At 39.3% G+C, this 20403-nt stretch overlaps 1 protein-coding gene across 16 annotated transcripts in view; it reads right to left on the bottom strand.

Moving 5' to 3' along the window:
- The window catches only part of LOC109484603 (neuronal calcium sensor 1-like), a 35330-nt gene that overhangs the window by 5485 nt on the left and 9442 nt on the right, over window positions 1-20403 (bottom strand). For 3 of the 16 annotated variants that reach the window (XM_019787931.1, XM_019787928.1, XM_019787927.1), the window contains exons 4-9: window positions 10123-10212; window positions 7439-7517; window positions 2292-2380; window positions 1737-1742; window positions 1010-1030; window positions 456-533 (exon numbers count right to left, since the gene is read on the bottom strand). In XM_019787931.1, the coding sequence (XP_019643490.1) occupies window positions 456-533; window positions 1010-1030; window positions 1737-1742; window positions 2292-2380; window positions 7439-7517; window positions 10123-10212 (363 nt within the window). Of the gene's footprint in view, window positions 1-455; window positions 534-1009; window positions 1031-1736; window positions 1743-2291; window positions 2381-7438; window positions 7518-9964; window positions 10055-10122; window positions 10213-20403 lie in introns of all 16 variants that reach the window. The other 13 variants (XM_019787941.1, XM_019787936.1, XM_019787935.1 and 10 more) reach the window with 6 other exon arrangements.

Below are 20403 nucleotides of genomic sequence, written 5' to 3'. Positions count from 1 at the left end.
ACACAGAAAACAACATCAGTTAACACAAAAGACCATATAGTAAAAGGATCAGATTCATGAAAACATACATGTAATACTACATGTATCACATCTAAATGCAACAGGGAACAGGAATATAAACACTTTTATTAAAAGTACAAACAACTGACAGTCACTACAGAGTAGAATAACACAGCTGAGTACAAAAATCACTTTTCAAGATGCAAATGCAGACTGAGACTTAATATATATATGCGTACATGTAACATTAGACATATTAATTAATTCAAGAAGTTTTCAATAACTTTTCCACATGCTGTCAAAGAATATGCAGAACTACAGTAGGTGCTATCCATCCTATTCCTACTAGCTCTCAGGTGAGGGAAACTAGAGCTAGGAAAGGATGGAGACCAGGGACTAAAGACTGAGGAACCACAACTACGAACTCGAGAAATTGAGCAAGGAGTGATACGGACCTTATCCATCTGTGCGAAGATCTTATTAACTCTCTTCTCTGGCGTGTCCTCATCTGGGGGCAACTCCAGCATCGTGCCCTGTAGGGCAAAGGTCAGAGTGGACAGGTCAGAGGTCAGCAGTGGCAAATCAGAGACAGTCACAGGCAAAAGATGGTTGGATCAAAGTTAGTTTGTGGCTGCAAACAACATGCACCAGTGCTGGGGGTGAGATGTCACTGTGGAAATCTGCTTTCACTTCAACAATTTGTAAAATCTCAAAAAGATTTTACCACAAAAAGAATTGTGCCTACACATGTATCACTGACAAAAGATAATCACACTAGTTTAGGTCCAGGTCCGGACCTGTACCTAACCCTCCCTGTACATGTACTTGTACACAGCCTAATTGCTACACGGAGAAAACAACATTGCAGAAAAAACAAGCACAGGAAAATAATCAGCAGGAAGACCAACAACATTGCAGAAAAAAAAAACAGGCACTGAAAAAGAATATGCAGGACTACTACAACATTACAGAAAAAAGCAGGAACAGAAAAATAAGCAGGCAGACCAACCTCGCCAGAAAGGGAGCTACTCTGTAAGGCAAGAAGGAGACGGGGAGTTGGGGAGGAAGGAAGAGAAGCAAAAGAGACATTCACACAGAAACATGAAAAATGATGGTGTTAACAGAAAGGCCATGATAGGGTTATACATGTAGGCAACAGCAAGCAAGTTACAAGCAAGAAGTCTATACCAAATGCTTGCTACAGTATTGGGGCTATAGTATACATGTATGTCATGATTGTAGTTCAGATAGGCAACAATAAGCCACCTCATAGTGTGATGCAATGTGGTTTATATGCATAAACCTGTGGATTTGATACACAATGCATCACAATTTGCACATGCACACCTGAAACTGTAAAGTGGCTTATAGGCTACCTACATGTAATTTGTCAGAGGAGTTACATGTAGCAACACCATGCAGTGCATGAAAATAGACATAATCACACACACACACACACACACACACACACACACACACACACACACACACAAGCAAGGAATTGGAAATAGCTGAGGATATGTAAAAAAAGAACAGGGAAAAAGGAGAGAAAAATTGTATTTCAGTCACCTTTAGTTACACAAAATAACGATACAATTGAAAATTCCTCACACAATACAAAAGACATGCAGGGGTAGTGTGGTTAGTGTGTTACTAAGATACAGAAAGCTGTACTCAGTCTTCTTTCGGCCACTTTTCCTGTCTTATTGACTCTTAAAGACAATATTTGGACTCACCTTTTCCTGTAAAGGGAAACAGAATGACAGAACACAGGAATGAACAGGGAGGAAATCAACAGAACGACAGAACGTAAAATTGAACAAAGAATGACAGAACATTGATTGGAACATCACAGGTCTTGACTACATTGCAGTGCAGGAGGTTGATTTCTACTCAGAAAGTAAAAATGAAAACACCAAAGTTTACATTACACAAGACAAGAATGGGTAATATTCTTCTTACATTTTCCATCTTTGAATTTCCCTAAGTTATACCTGAAAGTCAAGATCCCAATCAGAGTCTGAAAATCTTTCTGTATTCACTGACATATCTTTTCATCTTTGATTGTCACTTTAGATGCATGGATTGACTTGAAAGTCAGATTTTATAAATAGAAGACTCCCCTAACACATTCCTAGCATCCTGATTGCAATCTCTATTGATGAAAACTCTGATTGGGCTCTCTTCAAATCTGCTCTTCTTCCAGATTGCAATCTCTACCCTGACATATACATGTGCAGTTTAACAATTATCAACATAGATATATCTACACGACTGTGCATAAAACTTACCACCATGGCATAGATGGCTTCCACGATATTCAGCATCTCCTGTTTTGTGATGTAGCCATCGTTGTCTAGATCATACAAGTTGAAAGCCCCTGGAAAAACAAACAAAGATTAAATGTTTCACCCCAAACAGGTGGTACATTTAGACTAGTCATTTCTTACTGAAAATATAATACTTCTATCTAAGCTGCTAATATGAAAGGGAACACCATTGATAGAGATTTAATATGTAATTCAATTATTTTTGCTGGGACTGAATTTCACAATTGGAGGTGAAGGAAGGTTTCCCCTGAGTTTTAAGTTCAAGGTTGGAAAAATGGAGTAATGTAATCCAGACGCATTTGCTGTGTCATATCTAATTCACAGTGAATGCAGTGAAAATATCACAGCAAACTTAGATGTACAGTGCACCACAAAGTGTAATCTTCTGCCATTGCCGGCATCATTGGCTCACCAAACTGGCCATTTGGCATCAGTAGGCAGCAAGGCATCTTACAAAGTATGGGTCCATTTTCTGCCAGTTACAGCATAGTCCTTCATTATACCTTACTTTCCATTATACCTAGCTGTGTGGGGGCTATGTTTCTCATTTTCTAGGCCTTTTCTGAGAATCTCCTATACAATGTAAACTACCAAAGGGCTTTTGGTGACAACTAACCTTACAAATTGAGGTTGAGGTGATTACAAATAAATGAATAAAAAGGACAGAAATATCTCTGAACTTTGCTTGGGTTTTGCACAATACCTCAAAGTAGAGTAAATTCCACCATAGTGCAGAGCGAGACCACCAGGGGATCTGGCTATATTCGGGAAGCTGTTTGCCAGTATGCATAAAAAAAGCTCCAATCAAGAGTGAAGCCTGCTTCAAATAATTTGAATACAGAGGCATAAACTGCAGTGTGAGACAAGGTTCTAACTAAACTGTAATATGAGACCAGTCTAAAGCTAATCAGCTGACAGAGCATTGCTGCACATGAAAGGCTCCAATCAGCCTCAAAGTCAGGTTGATTCAATGATTGTCCTTGAGTACAGAGGCAGAAACTGCAATGTGAGACAATGTTCAAACAAAACTGCCATGTGAGACTTCTAAAGGATGCTGCCTTGTAAGCTAATCAGCTGACAGGGTATTGCTGCACATGAAAAGCTCCAATCAGGCTCAAAGTCAGGTTGATTGTCCTTGAGTAAAGAGGCAGAAACTGCAATGTGAGACAATGTTCAAACAAAACTGCCTTATGAGACTGCTAAAGGATGCTGCCTTGTAACCTAATCAGCTGACAGAGCATTGCTGCACATGAAAGGCTCCAATCAGGCTCAAAGTCAGGTTGATTGTCCTTGAATATACAGAGGCATGAACTGCACTGTGAGACAACGTTAAAACAAAACTGCCATATGAGACCGCTAAAGGATGCTGCCTTGTAAGCTAATCAGCTGACAGGGTATTGCTGCACATGAAAGGCTCCAATCAGCCTCAAAGTCAGGTTGATTGTCCTTGAGTACAGAGGTATAAACTGCACTGTGAGACAATGTTCAAACAAAACTGCCATATGAGACCGCTAAAGGATGCTGCCTTGTAAGCTAATCAGATGACAAGGTATTGCTGCACATGAGAGGCTCCAATCAGGCCCAAAGTCAGGTTGATTGTCCTTGAGTACAGAGGCAGGGACGCGTCAGATTTAACTGCATTAGCGTAATGCCAAGGCTAAACGTTTGCTACATGACTGTACATGTATATGCCTGGTTGATTGGGTGAATCAGGTTATGGGATTTTCCAACAGTGAATTTTAATATGTTGCAAGATCGTGCAAGGCAATCTCGATTTTCTGCCCTCTGATAACCCTGATGAATCTGATGACGTTAGGCCACACCAATTTAATTTGTTGGTTCTCGGATTTTTTCAGAAAAAATATGAAGCGACAGGGCGAAAAAAAATAAAAATAAAAACAGGTCTAGGCATCCTATTATAGCCCCAAATGCTACAATATGAGCCATGAAGTCAATAAAAAAGGCTGGGTTAAAATTTAATCTATAAAGTATAAATTTTGAACATTTAATGAAACCACTGCATTGATAGATGGAAAAAACTGTAACAACTAGGAAGAAAAGGAATTTCCTCAACTGTTGGGGGCAAAATATGAGCATTTTTGAGTTGATTCAGAACCAGAATCTTTTTTGTTTTTTTTGCAAATCAGAAAAAAATGAAGAGGCGAATCCGAGAACCAACAAGTTAAATTGGTGTGGCCTTAACTTAAGGTAAAAAGAAAGATAAGCTTGTTTTTGTACACAATTTTGACAATAATTTTCCCCCTTTAAAATACACAATCTTTGTGCAAAAAGATGTCTCGTTTCATTATAATAGTAACTTCATGATAATAGTAATTGTTAACAAGTATATTTATTAGCAACTTGATACCGTGGGTGTGTTGTGAGATCTTGGAATATTTGCCACCATTTTCTTGTCACAATTTTTACTCTGATCTTTAATGGCAGCCACACTGCAAACGTACAATCGTATACTCCCTCCGGCCTTGCATTACCACGTTATTTCAAATGCAAACTTAAAACACCAGAAACAGCTCGATTCCTCTGCTTCTGCAAACTTCAAGAGACCCTAAACCAAGCCTGACGGCTTATCAAGCAGCCTCATGTGTTGAACAAGGGAGCCTCTAAGTCGAAGTAAGTAAGACACTAAATCAATTCACAGTATGGTTAACGTTGCCGATACATTGAAAGGGGGCATGCCTTTGATAAAAGGCCCTTTTTCCTGGGGTGGTGCACTCGATTCTCCTTTGTGTGTTCTTTTCTCTGCTTGGTTGCCAGATTTAAATAGTTCATAAAACATAGCCTGGCAGAAGAAGATGAAATCTTCTGCTCTCCACAACATAGTACAGGCTGTATTGACACCATGTTTGTACACAACAATTGAATGATTGGTTCTCGGATTTACGCAGAAAGCTAATCTGAAAGAAAAACTTACAATGATTGTACCAAGAGAAATAGACAGCAAAAGTCAAAAGGATTCAAACTCTCCTCCAAGCCTTACTTTTGATTTATTCTTATTTTGTCACCTCACTAGTACTCTTTTACTCTAAATTGCCTGAGTACCAAAGAAATTAATGGGTGTACTCCATCTTGGTGGTCTGGGTGTTACTGTTAGAAGTACAAACAAGCCGATAAATAAGCCGATCCTTTTCAAACACCGAGAGCAGAGCATCTGATAATCCCAACACTTAGAAGTGTCTCCTTTTAGCCCTGACCAAAGTCCATCCGTCAGACTCTGACTGTGTTTGAAGTGAACGTGTGGATCGACAGCAGACGTAAGCAGGAGTGGTGATCAGTGGGTGCAAACGACCGGACCAAATCCCCGACTGCCAATTCACAGCCACGTCCAATTGAGTGGTCATGAATACCTCATCATGCAAGGAACAGTACAAGGGGGAAGACAGATGGGTTGGCAATGGAAAAGATGGGAGGATTATATGATCAGAGAATGGACCAGAAATGGCAGAATGAAGAACAGAAAACCTAGCAGGGTGGAGAAAACTGGTTGTCGGATCATATTATGTGGTGCCCTAACTGTCAAATAATTAGACTAGTAAGGGATAGACAAGATATGTACAGATAGAAGGTCATCATCATCGGCAGAACATGTAGCTCTGTGTCACTGAGCATTCATGTTCACGTCAGAAAGGACCCTCAGTCCTCGGGGTGCCAATGCCGTAGGTGGCTGTACAAAATGTACATGGACATGAATGTACTTGTCAAGCACATACATTGTACCTGAGACATCACCCACAAAACTTTCCCCTCTGGAATTGTAACATTTTAGGGTAACCAGTGGTACAAATAGACTAGTAAAATAGACATATATTGTCCACAATAAATTTCAGCTCAGTAAAAAGTTCCTCTCCCAGTCAGACTACAAAAGGAAGTACAGATGTCAGTCATGTATAAAATTACTGTTATCTTTTAATGAACATTGAAGAAAACTATATAACCATGATGCCCCATTGAGTTTGACCTAACTCGGTTTATCCACAAATTGTGAGAAACAAAATTTAATGTAAATTCCCCCAAGTTGAAGCAAACCAGTCTCCTGCAATTTGTTTTGATCAGATACACAAATTGAACAGTGGATCACTGAGACTGTTCAGCATCCTTTCTCAAGGCATGTTCCCAGCTTGACAGCCATAATGATGAGAATGGGAGTAGAGTGAGTAAGAATGACCGATCCCTCTAGCTGCTTTAGAGCCAAGTTGAAGCAAATTCTGCTGTTTTTTTTCCAGATGCACGGACTAAACATTGAACCACTGAGACTGTTCAGCATCCTTTCTGAAGTCATGTGATCATCTTGACAGCCATAATGATGAGAATGGATACTGAGGGAGTTAGAATGACTGATCCCTCTAGCTGCTTTAGAGCCAAGTTGAAGCAAATTCTGCTGTTTTTTTTCTCCAGATACACAAATTGAACAGCAGACCACTGAGACTGTTCAGCATCCCTTCTCAAGGCCTGTTCCCAGCTTGACAGCCATAATGATGAGAATGGGAGTAGAGAGAGTTAGAGTGACTGATCCCTGCAGCTGCTTAAGAGCCACGGCCAAATGCAGGGCTGTGAGCGGATCATTAGTGAAGCTGTCAGGCACGACAAACCACCCACGCGCTGCGACCTTCGGAATTGGTCGCGGCCACTCCTACAAAATTAGTCGGTTCTTGGAGAAAGCGGTAAAAATATTCTAAGACATTGGATTATGAAGGCTGGATTGCTGGACTTGAAATTACACTCCCTGAAGCTGTGTGTATGTGTCACAGTGCAGATTTTCCCCTCAAAGGTTAATCTTCCAGGTTAGAATTTAACCGACCACCAACATGATAATCTTTCAGGTCAGCATTTGTCCTTTTTAAATTCAAATGCCAACAAACGTATTTGGTGTGGCCTTTGTGTGCTCCAGACAGACAGTGCTTAGATACAGAGGGAAAAGCAAACTATAGTCAGTGTGTTACACAATCTCTTGCTGCCAGGGGCTGATTAGTCCTGACCAGTGGGAGGGCTTCTAGAAGCTTGATTTCTGCGGGCTAAGCATACTAGAGCTAGAATAAGGCTAGATCTACAGTATGCTAAGTTAAAAAGAGGAAATGAAGAAATAAACTCACAGTCCAGCTTCTCGTCTAACGTCCCTCTTGACGTGATGGAGAGTGCACAGATGAATTCTTTAAATGTGATGTAACCGTCCTGAGGACGAACAGACAAAAACGGTCATTTTCTGACAGGAAAGCACAAAAAAGGGTTGTCAACACTCCTCTTTATATAGTCCTGCATCTAGACTGTCGAGGTCAAACGTACTGTCTAGGGGAGAAATACCAGTGTGCAAGTTGTTTAATTGTTAAAAGGTCTGTCACAGTTATTGAGGCCCAGACATGTGTTAACATTTTGATTACTACTGTATTTACACAAATCCAATGTTTTAAATGCATATCGTTTGACTGTATTGTCATTTGATCTGCACTTTTGTTTTCTTCCCAGTCCTCTATTGTAAACAAATGTGAATGAAATAAAATAAAATAGAAAAAGTAAGTTGTTTTCAGAGCCTGACAAGGAGTGGAGAGTTGACAACCCAACATGTACAAATGTAGGTACTACAAACCTAGTTACAGTTATGACTTATTAGCAGTAACATAAAACAACAAAAATATTTCCAACCACAACAACCCCATGCACAGCCTTTCATATCAGCAGCAACAGCTGGAACAGCAAGGGTGTGAAAGGGGTTTCAGCTATGCCACAATATTCTTGACAAATTCTTAAATTTCAATTGAATGAATCCGAGTGCCATAATTTATTGCTATATCAAATTTGATTGATTTTACGGCCTCACAGTGTCTTTCTAAAATAGAAGTGGCTGGTATTTTGATAAGGGAGACTTGAATCCCCCTTCCACACCCTCGAGGAAACAGATAAGTCGCGCCGACTGTAACAACAATATGGCATTTTCAGACGACAGCCCAGTTTAGCTGTTCTGTGCGTTTGTAACAAACTGCCCACAGCTGAACATACTTTGCACAGCATTCAAATATACACCCTTCAACACATCGCAAGCTTAGCAGAACCAAACCCAGCAAAAAATGCTTTTGGCTGTTGTTGTACAACCATTGCCAAGCCTGGAGGCATGGTCGCTGCATTTGTGCGCATTAGACCCACACTGCAATATCACATCATACGGCAGTTTTATGTATCCAGTTACAGTTAGGACATGCTGGGGGTAATTTGAACCAGGGGAATGCCCGGAAAACATGACATGTCTTGTCTGGGTCTTGTCAACGTCCAGCAAAAACTATTAGCTTGAAAAATTCTGGCAAACTTAATCATGAAACATGTAAAGAAAGCAGATACCGACAGTATCGTAATTCATGCTTTCAGAACTTCAATGACTGCATCAAGGTCAAAGATGGGGGAGGGGGGCATGCAACAGATACAAGGGAGAAACTGCTGGCTATTATTGAACCAAAAGCAATCAGATATGTCTAAACTACTGCTAGACTATAGTTACTGAAGTAGAAAATTAATGCATTATAAAAACATTTAATTTAGTAGATACAGACATAAATTATAGATACATTACTTTACAACATTCTTCTATCAGCCATTAAATAAAAGTCACATTACGTTAATTGACCTTTACTTGCTAATTTCATTGTTATAATATTTGCATGAAAATAACTTTAAAAAACAAAAAAGTGGCCTTGTCGTAAGTCGTGGTAAAGGTAAATTTTAATAGCAACATTGTCGTCATTTGGTCAAAAGGTCCTTATTTGGCCAATAGGAATCCATATTTGGTCAATTAGACATGTGTGCCTTATTTTGTCAGCGAGTCAAAAGAAAAAGAACAAAAAAGACTTTGGTTACGTCGGTGAAGGTTAGACATCCAGGTAATAAGATACGCCAAAAACAGTTACTCAAGCAACTGGATATGATTTCAGAAGTCTTTGGTTACTTTTGAGATGAGGATGTCTTGCAATAGTCAGTCTGTTACATGTGTAAGCTTTATAGAAGTTTCTTTATAATTTTCAGTCAGTTATAAATGAACATACTTTGTCAAGTATCTGGTAAGCCATGCACTCTTTTGGTCAATTGGTCGGATGAAATGTCCTGTCTAGTTATAAACATGAAGAATGTCCATATTTGTTGTCAGCTGTAAAGAGATGCCCATATACATGATGTATGGTATACATGTCAATATTTGGCAAGGGAGTAGGTTATGCAGAAACGTCAGATTTGATGTCACATCATGGTTGGTTAATGTGCAAGGGAAAATGCAGTGGACTTGGTTACTGTAAATTCATCTACTTTTGTGGTGGTTTTATTTTGGAGGTTTAAAATGGAGGTTTTTGCAGTGTTTTATATTCATGTTTGAATTCTGAAGTAGTACTAGTACAGTAGTCATATACAGGAGACATATTTATGTGCTAAGGTCACCACGGTAACATAAAAATAAAACCACCACAAAAGTTTCAATATTTACAGTACTTTGTAGTTAGTCCAATGAAAATGTAGCATCATCGCTTTGCTGGCAAGGCAACTGGGGGGGGGGCATCAAGGAACAACCGTTGTGCTGCAACCAGCCAGGCATTAGCTGCTTCAATCTGTCAGCCCTGGCCGTGTTTCCACGCCGAAACCCTTACCTTATTGATATCGAATACATTGAAGACAAAATTGGCAAACTTGGAGGCATCCCCATGGGGGAAAAACTGTTGGTAGATCGCGGTGAACTCCTGTGGGGAGAAAAACGACATGGAAACATTTGAGTTTACAGTCAGGAAAAAGAGAAGCAGCAGCCTACCTTGTTTGTATCAAACACATTGAAGACAAAATCAGCAAACTTTGTGGGATCTCCGTGAGGGAAAAATTGCTTGTAGATTGTTGTGAATTCCTGCAACACAAGATTTTTTAATCATGTTAAACTAGGTTCCAACAAAGCATTATACAGACAAAAAAGGACTGTAGGGGATTGTTGTGATAATATACCACAATGTTTTTCAGGTCAATGGTCACTCCAACTTCTTATCTGCTTTTTTGTATCTTCATTTAAATTTTCCCAACAAATTTTTTTTCAGGTTTTATTTTCAAACAATCCCCATAAATTCCTTAACCTTATGTTAGTCTTATTGTTAAAATACAGTGAAAGTCCAAACCTACCAGTTTTAGGAGACATACAATAATAGTGAAAATAAACTAGCAATAGCAACTCAGCATTTTTAAATAATTTCTATCTACATCCCCCCAAAAAACTTTTTTAGCTCAGGCTTTCAATATAGTCTAAAGCAAGAATTCTTAGTCGCTAGTACCACATAAAAGCTGACATTTATGGAATTAGACTGTTCCTAACTGAAAAAGAAGCATTAAAAATGCAATTGGACATCATGTTACCCAGGCAAAAGTTCAGAAATGAAATGGAAATGCAATGGAAAACTTTAGATATTAACAATGAAACTTTCAGCACCAAGGAGAGGTCCACTCGCCCTCAATACTAAAAACCATTGATGTACACATCCTAAAAATTCTAAATTAACACTTCTAAAGGCTAACATTGACATACAACTCATGTAGATCAACGGCCTCACAAATGCACTACAATTTAGAAAAAAAAATTATTCATGACCTCTTTGGCCGTTGGTTACAAAGCAGGTTTAACATTCAGGGAAGACAACCTATTCCAATTCTTGAACAAATCCCGGAAGGGAACACAATTAACAACACAGAACAGCTGGAGAACTGCAGAATTCCTGTCTCTGGTGTATCCAACAACCTACAGCAGAATTAGTTCACTCTTGGATTAGAAAAGAAGTATCTGTCTGGACTAGGAAATTAACATGAAAACAGTCTGAGGGGAAAGTCTGTACTTTGGTAGATACAGTTTATACAATTAATATTGTAATGCAGATACAAAGCACATGTTTTGAGCTGATCAAATGTCTGGACAAACTCAATTACTGTAAGGCTGCTGCCTCATTTACTCATAAACCTATAACGAGCTCACTAATTAGAGGTATGGATTCTTTCTGCAGATGGATATGGGTCGACATACAGGCTAGGGTCAACGACCCACTGGGCCCTGCAGGGTAGTTTGTGCTCAGACTTCAGGAAGTTGGAATAACACAAATATTGAGAAGAACTGACCACATATGCTGCTTTATTTTCATTTTCTTGGTTCCTTAAACAGAACACCCTAGAGGGACATGTCTGCAGCCGCCATGCATCTTCCCTGATGCTTGCCGTTGATTGATTGATTGATTGATTGATTTTGGGCAGGAAAATAAAATGAAGTGGGCAGGCAAAGGAAGAAAAATCCTGTCAATTTATGCATTCATAAGATGGATAAAATGTAAAGCTGGAAAGCAAGAACTTTCTTAAACCTTTTCAACCTCTTGGGGTTGATTCAGAAACTGATTTTTTGATTGTGTTTTTTTTATTTTGTCCAAGAACAAAGTTATTTTCTCTCATTTTCTCTGAGAAACAAGTCATTAAGCTAACACGGCCTCCAGTGTCCACCATGTCAAGAAAACGAGAGAAGATCTACAGCCCCCCACGTTACCTGCCGTCCCCTGAAGGATCGCGGCCGGCTCCGAGGGTTGATTGCTTTTTGTCTAAGTGGTTTGAGGTTGGAAATGTCACGGCAGAACAGAGGGGATCACCGTCCAGGGTTGGCCAGCCGACACAGACGTGTCAGAACATGCAATTATGTAATATCTACTTCACTCATGGTGGGGGGCATCGGGGGTTATCTGGAACTGCTAAGTAGCCTGAAGGATGCGTCTGTGTGGGTAGAAAAGCTTAACACACCTGGAAGATGTGCAACCATGACGTTATGTTTTCTTGAGTCTCGAGAATTAGTTGTTGGTAGCACTTAAGAGGTTTTAGAAATACGTAGATATAGATTAAAGGATTCCTCATAGTGTTAAGTCAGAGCATTGATTTTGTAGTCTTCCTTATGGTGTTAAGTTATAGCATTAATTTTGCAGCAAACATCTTCTATGGTGATAAAGCCTTATTCTACCAATTTTATCTGTGACATATCTGAAACAAGTAGAGGAGGACCTTGATTTTCATAATGAAACAATCAAGCTGCTCTCCAACTCAAAAAATTAAACTCATCAGAATTTTTGAATGATGCGACTTTCTGCACTTTTCAGTTGAAGAACAGTCTAATTATTCAATAATGTAATTTACCAACTCAGACGAGCTTTCATTCTAAAAGTTGATTTTCGATATTACTCAAGCAGTCATGGACTTGGCAGGTCATCAAATATGACGGATTGGACATTTTGCGGTTGTGTCAATATGTAATATCCCAGACTCTGGCACTAATCAAGACAGGGATTCCCACAGGAACTGTGCAGGTCATTATTTCTGGGGCACAATTTTGCACCACAGGGCTAGAAACCCTTTAGAAATTTCTTTGTTATTGTTGCAAGTTCGTATTTTTGTATGGAAGAATTCTATGTAACTTAGATATCTGCTTTATCTGTTTTGTCAAAAATATGTGACATTATCAAGGTTCATTTTGCATCAAATGGTGTGATAAACATGCCATTGCCATAAACTGTTGTGCAACAGTTGAGTTTGAAAATGTCACGCCAAAATTCCGACAGTCATCCTGACTGCAGGGGTTCAGCTCCAGCGGGGATATGCTCGTAAAACGTGTCGAAATCCTCCATATTTACCCAAATTTACGGCTCTCCTGGCAAAGCCCCAAAGCGAGGAAGTGCCAAATAAAAACTCCAACCATAATCACCATAGCTTAGAGGAACTCAGGAATATGAAAGAAGCAGTAAAATGTGTCCATGTCCAATTTTGAGGTACTTTGCAAAATCTAAGACTGCCTAGCCAATTTCTTGTGACGAGAAATGCCATCGGCGCCTGTTATAACATTACACCACATACAGGCTCACAGGAACAACGACCCCACCTGACCTATCATAGATGAGACTATGACCTTTTCTTAGATTACATGTAAAGGGCCATGACTCCAGGTTATTCCATTAGAGAGAAGGGGGGAAGATACAAAACATTTTTGATTTTACACAATGTCATCAATGGGCCTGTGGAAAGGGGGGGGGCAAAAGAATTTAATTAACCAATATATATATAATCAGTTTTCTTTCTCCTAGAACCAATCACTTGAGCCACATCGTCAATTACATTATTGTATATCACATCTGAGGCTACCCTGGGCCATTCTTAGCCTGAGTGTCAGCCTTGTTAGCTTTCGTCCGCTCCCTAAGATCCGCTCCCCGTCAACAACTTGTTGGCGGGGAGCGGATCTTGGGGAGTGGACGAAAGCTAACAAGGCTGACACTCAGGCTAGGCCATTCTTCCACATCAGTCAAATTTTCAGTACATAGGGCAATAGCCAATACCCATCCCTGATTTCATAGCCCTTGGCCACACAGTTGTCAGGACAAGAACTTTAGCCCACTGGTAGTGGTGTGTGTTCATCTACCACAATCTACATTAAAGTACATTGTACATGTGCATTATAATGATTATTATATTACCATTATGGGGACTACCATTTCTTAAGTGTTTGATAGGACCTTCAAATTATAAAGAAAGTACCCTACCAGTGCCCACTTTGTGATTGCTATGCAGCACTGAACACAATATTGTACAAATGTGGCCCTGGTGAACACTATGCACTCTCTACTGAGTTAGATAATGTATCAGATTATAAATCAGCACCAAAAACAAATGGCAACAGCCAAATCTTCCCCTTGTATCAGGTCCCAGGGAACATCTCAGTCCCTGTGATGTACCATTCTTATGGTCTCCAAATCTCACTGTTCCAGAGGACATACATGTGTGGGGTTTTGATAAGAAAACTTCTGAGATGATTCCTTTTCCTTTTACACTGAACGTTTGACACTGTAAGTTGTGGTCTTCAATAATGCTACTCTCCTCTGAACATCACAGAACCCACACATAACAGAAAATGGGGACTATTTTGTTTTCCACTGTTTCAGTTGACCCAACATGTTTTAATTTAGTGTCAGCCATTAGACTACAGTAAGACTACATGTACTAAGTCATGTGTTTATATAATTGTTCTTCATTATTTGACTGTCTTGTTTGTGCTTGCAAATAGCCTTCAGGCAAGAATTTGCAATAACCTTAATGTTCTTGCTAATAATATGTTCTGTTAACTCATTAATTTGTACTTGTAAATTGTAGCAAATAATAAAAAAAATTACCATTACAATACAATTACATTGCAGTGACAAACAGTACATTCACCAGCATAATATAACATGGCCCAGCCTACCTTGTAAACGTAAGTAATTACAATTTTTACTACAGAATCATACTTACTCGTAGAGTTGGCTGTCAAATATTGTTTAATATTTACAAACTGTTCTGTCTGTCCTTTTTTTAGGTTGATATGTGCACTCAGGTGCCAAAAAAAGTGTGTAATATGCAGCCAGAATTTTGAGCCTTGTCATGCCATACCTTTTTGTTTGAAACATTCAAAAGAACTCCTTGGAATAAATGAGAGAAAGTGACCGTGGCTGACCCTGTGAGATCTAAGTTCCACTTGCGTGCTGCTCCCAGCCGGCACTTAAGGCTGTGGCTATGAATAATTAAGATGGTGGCTTTATGTGCCGTTGTTTGCAGATTACTAGTCATTACTTAAACAGGCTCACGATACTTAACGCACGTCAAAACAACCTCCGGGCCTGCACAAGGCAGTTTTGTCCTCCCCCACAAGATGAGAAACAAAAACTTACTGAATCTTTATTCTAAAACAGCTGGAAGTTTTTACATTATTTTAAAGCCGAACGTCCATGTATCAACTACACCAAAACTACATGTAAGAATATGAATATTTGATATTGAAAAAAAGGTATGAGAAGTTAATACATGTCTGTACATATCTCTAAGTAACAGAAAGTTTCCACCTCAAAAATGGGGTAGGGGGCAGTCATTCACATACATGTGCAATGTTCCCTTATGTAAACTTAGTAACCCAGTGCTTCATGGAGTCCTCCTATAATTGGTAAAGTTACGTAATAAAGTCCTCACTCTCTGCGAGTCAAGCTTGTCTGGAACAATGTTTTTAGTTTAGGAAAAAGAGATGCTGTATGTTCAAGTCCTATTCATGGCCTTCCTGTCTTCTGTCCTGTACGTGGTGAGAAATTCAGTAAAAAAAAATGTGACTGAAATGCAATCTGGCTTCTGACAACTGAATATGGAAAACGACTTCCCAAACCAGACCCGAGAGGCTTGATGTTCCTGTCACAGATTCGGGATGACAGGTCGTGTTTCTTCGGGTAAAAATAACCCGTAACAACCTTAAAACCACAGGCAGACGGACCGCAAAAGGGCACTGACAAAACAGGCCTGACGTTTCTGGGGTAGAGTTGAATAAACTCGGACAAAACCCTCAGCAGCTGTTTCCGACACAAACACAATTATGTAAGAGCTAGCCTGAGGACAGACTTTGATGGTTAAAGGATTTCACGTCTTGAATATCAATATTCAAAATGTTGACAATGTGAATTTCACACGTCTAGTAACGTGCTTCCTACCCATGACTGATTGGAGTAAGGGGCCAGTATACATTTTTGTAACATAGCCAAGTAGGCGGGACTTAAAGACTGAAGCAATTTTCAAAAAGACTAAATTTCTTTCAGCAAGAAATCAGTTTGGGACTTAGGACTAACTTCCAGGAAGTATGCCGTCCTCTGCTTCCTGAATTCCCCCCATGTCGACTACTAATTTCTGTAGGCTTCTGGTACGTCAGGTACAAACCTTCTATGGGTGGCTGGATGCAGAATGGTTGGCAAAAGAATGCATCAAAAACTATACAAAATGCAGTATTAAACTCTTAACAGCCCGGAGGCCTGCATAGGAGGCTAGATATTATTCTGTATGTCAATCTTCCCCCAACCATGTGCTGTCAACCTACTCTGTCTGGACAAACAGAACGAATCTGATATATATCCAAACTCAAAGCAGACAGTGAGCTAAAAAGTACTTCCATTCCCAGAAGTAATAAGTAATATTTCTTCCTCAATAACCCATGTTCAGTAGTGCACATGATGCAATATATCTACAGATCTGAAGCTCCAGGCCTCGGAGATTCCGCTTCTATCTACCAATTATCTGGCTTTATCCCCAGAAAATCCCCTGCCAGATTCAATATCGCCTGCAATAAGCTACTATTGTTTTCCAGCCATCCAGCGCACAAGTAGCATAAAGGAGACGGCTTTAGAAGATATAAAAATCTGGAGTACTAGAATCTGCAGAGAAAATACAGACTTGTAAAAACTTTATATTCCACCTGCCCTTAATCACATTGTGTTACATGAGGTCACACTTAAAAATCAGGTTTATTTTGTCATATACGTTTGATTGTTTGAAAGTTACTTTTAATTATCATTTCGAAGGTGATTTTGTTTCCTTATAGTGAAAATTTTAAACCTATTCAAAATGAAAAGTGCAAGACTATGTTGAAATTATATTTTTGCTACCGTTTTCACATTGGTCAAGGTTGGTTTATTTTTTGATTGATACACTGCTGTACGTAGCCATGCTTATATAACTGTACACAGTAATACAGACAGGGTTTAAACGAGGACAGTTTGAGTACAGCCTGTATTTCAGTTTAACGTCCCATCCCACCATTAGACCTGCTGTTACATCATACCTGATTGTATAGTACAGTGAACAACTAAAAGCATCGGCAAAAGGTTGCCCTTTTATGGCAGGGAATCAATTAGGGACTGAACAGTAACCTCCATAGGGTCACAAAAGGCCCAGGGGTGGTTCATTTTATGTATAAGAGGGAGGATCACATGAAAATATTTTTAATGTGCCAGTTGCCACACTAACTTAATTTCTTTGACTCAGACATTTTTAAAATGTTTTTCTTCCAGCTCAGTAGTATTTTCTTAATCATAAAACCAACAAATCAAATTGGTTTGGCCTATTGCGAATCCTTATAAGATTATTTTCTCTCACAATCATTCTCACTTTCCAAGATTGTTGATGCTTTTTCCACAAGTCTGAACCTGCTGTTATAATAACAATTACTATTCTATAACTACAAAAATTACTGGAAATGGGAAAAAATTAGTTTACTCCACAGCCATGGCACACTTGTCCAGACATGCTTTTTACAATCTCTTCAGGATCTACCTAATCCCTGCTGATCCCCCTTTCTGGATGACTTAATACAAGATAATCCTCACTGCCCAAGAAGACTTAATCCTGGGCCAAATCTCATTAAAGATTTCTGTAAGAAGAGCCAAAACCCTGACGATGAATTCAACAACAGTTTTGGACTGAACGATTTGACATAATTTTATTTTGGTATTTTAATTTTAATATTTTTTATCACTGTAGGTCATACAAAGATCTGTGGTCTGTCTTTCAGGTGTACCTTGGTACATACATTGTAATGATAAAGACATTCCAGTAAAGAAAGCTGCCGTCTTTGTGCAAACACATCACAGGAGGACAAATTTTAACAAAACTGCATGATTTTCTGATTTGGACTTCTAATACTAAGTAATAAATTGATTACTTCTAATATTGTTGGGTTCTAAAGCAGAAAAAATTACCTTGGATATTCTATTGATCACTTCCACACAGAATCTCCTTCACACTCAATACCACATTTGTACACTGATGCACAAGTGGGTCAGAGTATAATACACAACCTCATTACCCTACAACCTGATGTTACATTCAATTTCTCTCCTGATCAGTCATTGCAGTGACTAATATCACTCCAGAGAGTTTTCTTGGCTGATGTTATGTGGCAGGGAAGTTCCAGAAGGAGGCGTGCTGTGTGAAATTTACTTCAACTTCAAGATCACAACTCAATCAGGCACAGTTTGTCGCTTCATTATTCCTAGTAGGAGTGATGGAAAATACTGTAAGACTTAGTCATGATTTTGTCATGATCATCATGGTACTTGCATGTTCACTGTTTTCACAAACACTTCAGAATCTGTACTGTGAACTTATAAATCATTGTCATTATCAAATCATTTTTCTTTCGAAATCGTCCCTAACCACCACCACCCCGCTCCCTCCCTTGCCACCAACGTGAATATTAGATATTAAGTTCTGTCCAATTTCCTCAGACCATGAAATTTAAATGCTACCATGAAGATAAAGTGAGTTACAGTACATGCACCACTGATTTTTGGAATCAACCTACAGTAGGCTTGCTATGTTAGTGAAGACAAATGCCTTGAACATCACATCGAGGGATCGCCAATATTCCTCGCACTGCACCAAGCACCAATTATCCGCAGAGATTTTTCAATTACTTTGAACTTGACATTGCCGTGACTATTGAACTTGGAGTTGTAATAATCTACAAAATGACCTTGGTGTAGAGGACAAATGCAAGTCGTGCTTTCCTTAAGACATTTAAGCCGTGTCTCAGGAGACACTTAAGGCTCTGAGCTTCTTTAGCTCAAGAAGGCCGTCTCCTTTAGCTCATTACACTTACTGCAGTTCAGTGGGGTTTTGTTAAAGCCACATAAATTTGCTTTTTACATGACACCCTGTGGAGACTGCAAATAATGTTTATTATGTTTTGAGAGTCTCAATATAAAATTACGACAAATTCTCTCATCTGACAGTTGCATTCTACAAAGACTGCTCACTGACTGAGTGGCTTCTGGTGATTTTTGGTAGGATGGAAGTTAGTTGCATTTTGTAGGAGGAGGAACACTGGCAAACACTGAACAAGAAAATTAAAGAAAACAAACTCTCCGTATTCATGGCAACAATTTCTATAGAAAAAATATCTCCCAAAGTCAGCATAAGATAACAAAAATGGAAACGTATCTCAGGACACTTTCAGCTTGCATTTGGCACACATGTTATCAGCAGCATCCAAAAACATCAGGCCTGTTGCATCTAGTGTACATGTATCAGTGTTAGGCCATTAAGTTGCTTTGCCAGCAGGGCCGAAGCTATTTTGAGAGCTGCTGTAACATGCCCGCCGTGGACCCTGAGGTTTTTCACAGCTGACATATCACGATTCACTAGTTGCTCCCATGGCACTGCCAAGTAATAACGGCAACTCCTTTAACCCCAATAACACACCCGGCCACGATCAATATACCTACCTACCCATGTCTTACTACAGCCTGCGCTCAATAAGTAATAATATTACTCATTCATGACTGTGTGAGGAACACTGCGTACTGAATGCTTGTGAAGTGTCGTATTTTGTTTCAAGTTTGAGATTTGTGTGCTACAGTGGTACTAGCCAGTGGTATCCAAAAACGTATTTTAGCGGAGAGGTTGAAAGAGACTTGGCAGGTAGAATAGGTAACAGGTTTTGGATACCAGGCTACTAGAGTGCTACCATCATCTCCTGAGAAGGAGGGGTGCCTACAGGTTTGTGTAAAATTCTGGTGCATGGTGGACTGCAGCTCATTTTGCATAGTTGGGACCTAATTTGCATACTTGTGACAGTCTGACTTGAATTTTGAGCTCGGATACTGCAGAATCATGTAACATTATCTTTTCCTGCTAATTTTGTTGTTGACACCAACACTTTCCAAACCTGAAACTGAAGAAGCTAGATTTACAAATATGATTGTCATTAGCAAAAAAACACATCTCCACACGGAGGTGTTATTTCAGCATATGGACTACAGCCCTGTCCTGTGTGGGAGGAGTAATAATCTCACAAAGGTATAAAAACTGAAACATGGTGTCAGAACTACGTCATCACGAGCATCAGGTGTTACTGTTAGTCATTGATCTGGCAGGGCTCCAAATTCACTTTTGGGAATAGGTCCAACTGGAGGCTTACATGTAGGAGCACAACATGAAGTAAGGTAGAATATCTGCAAAACCTAATCTAAGATTCTTTAACTGCAAACAAGACTAACAGTATACAAGAAGAGTTTTCATTATTTCTTTGAAATTCTTTCTGACACCTAAACATCAAGAACATTATGCCATATCAAGAGATGATGCTCCTACTGTACTTAATCTATCATAGTTCTAGAAAAAATAACAATATTTTGAATGCTTCAACCCTGGGTTGTCTGCTACCGTGAAGATTAAGTGAGTTACAGCACCTTTAAGT

This window comes from Branchiostoma belcheri, unplaced genomic scaffold, assembly GCF_001625305.1.
Source record: "Branchiostoma belcheri isolate BF01 breed outbred unplaced genomic scaffold, Haploidv18h27 scaffold7, whole genome shotgun sequence".
NCBI lineage: Eukaryota > Metazoa > Chordata > Leptocardii > Amphioxiformes > Branchiostomatidae > Branchiostoma > Branchiostoma belcheri.
Note: the sequence above shows the minus strand (reverse complement) of the source record. Positions and strands in the feature narration are given on the sequence as shown.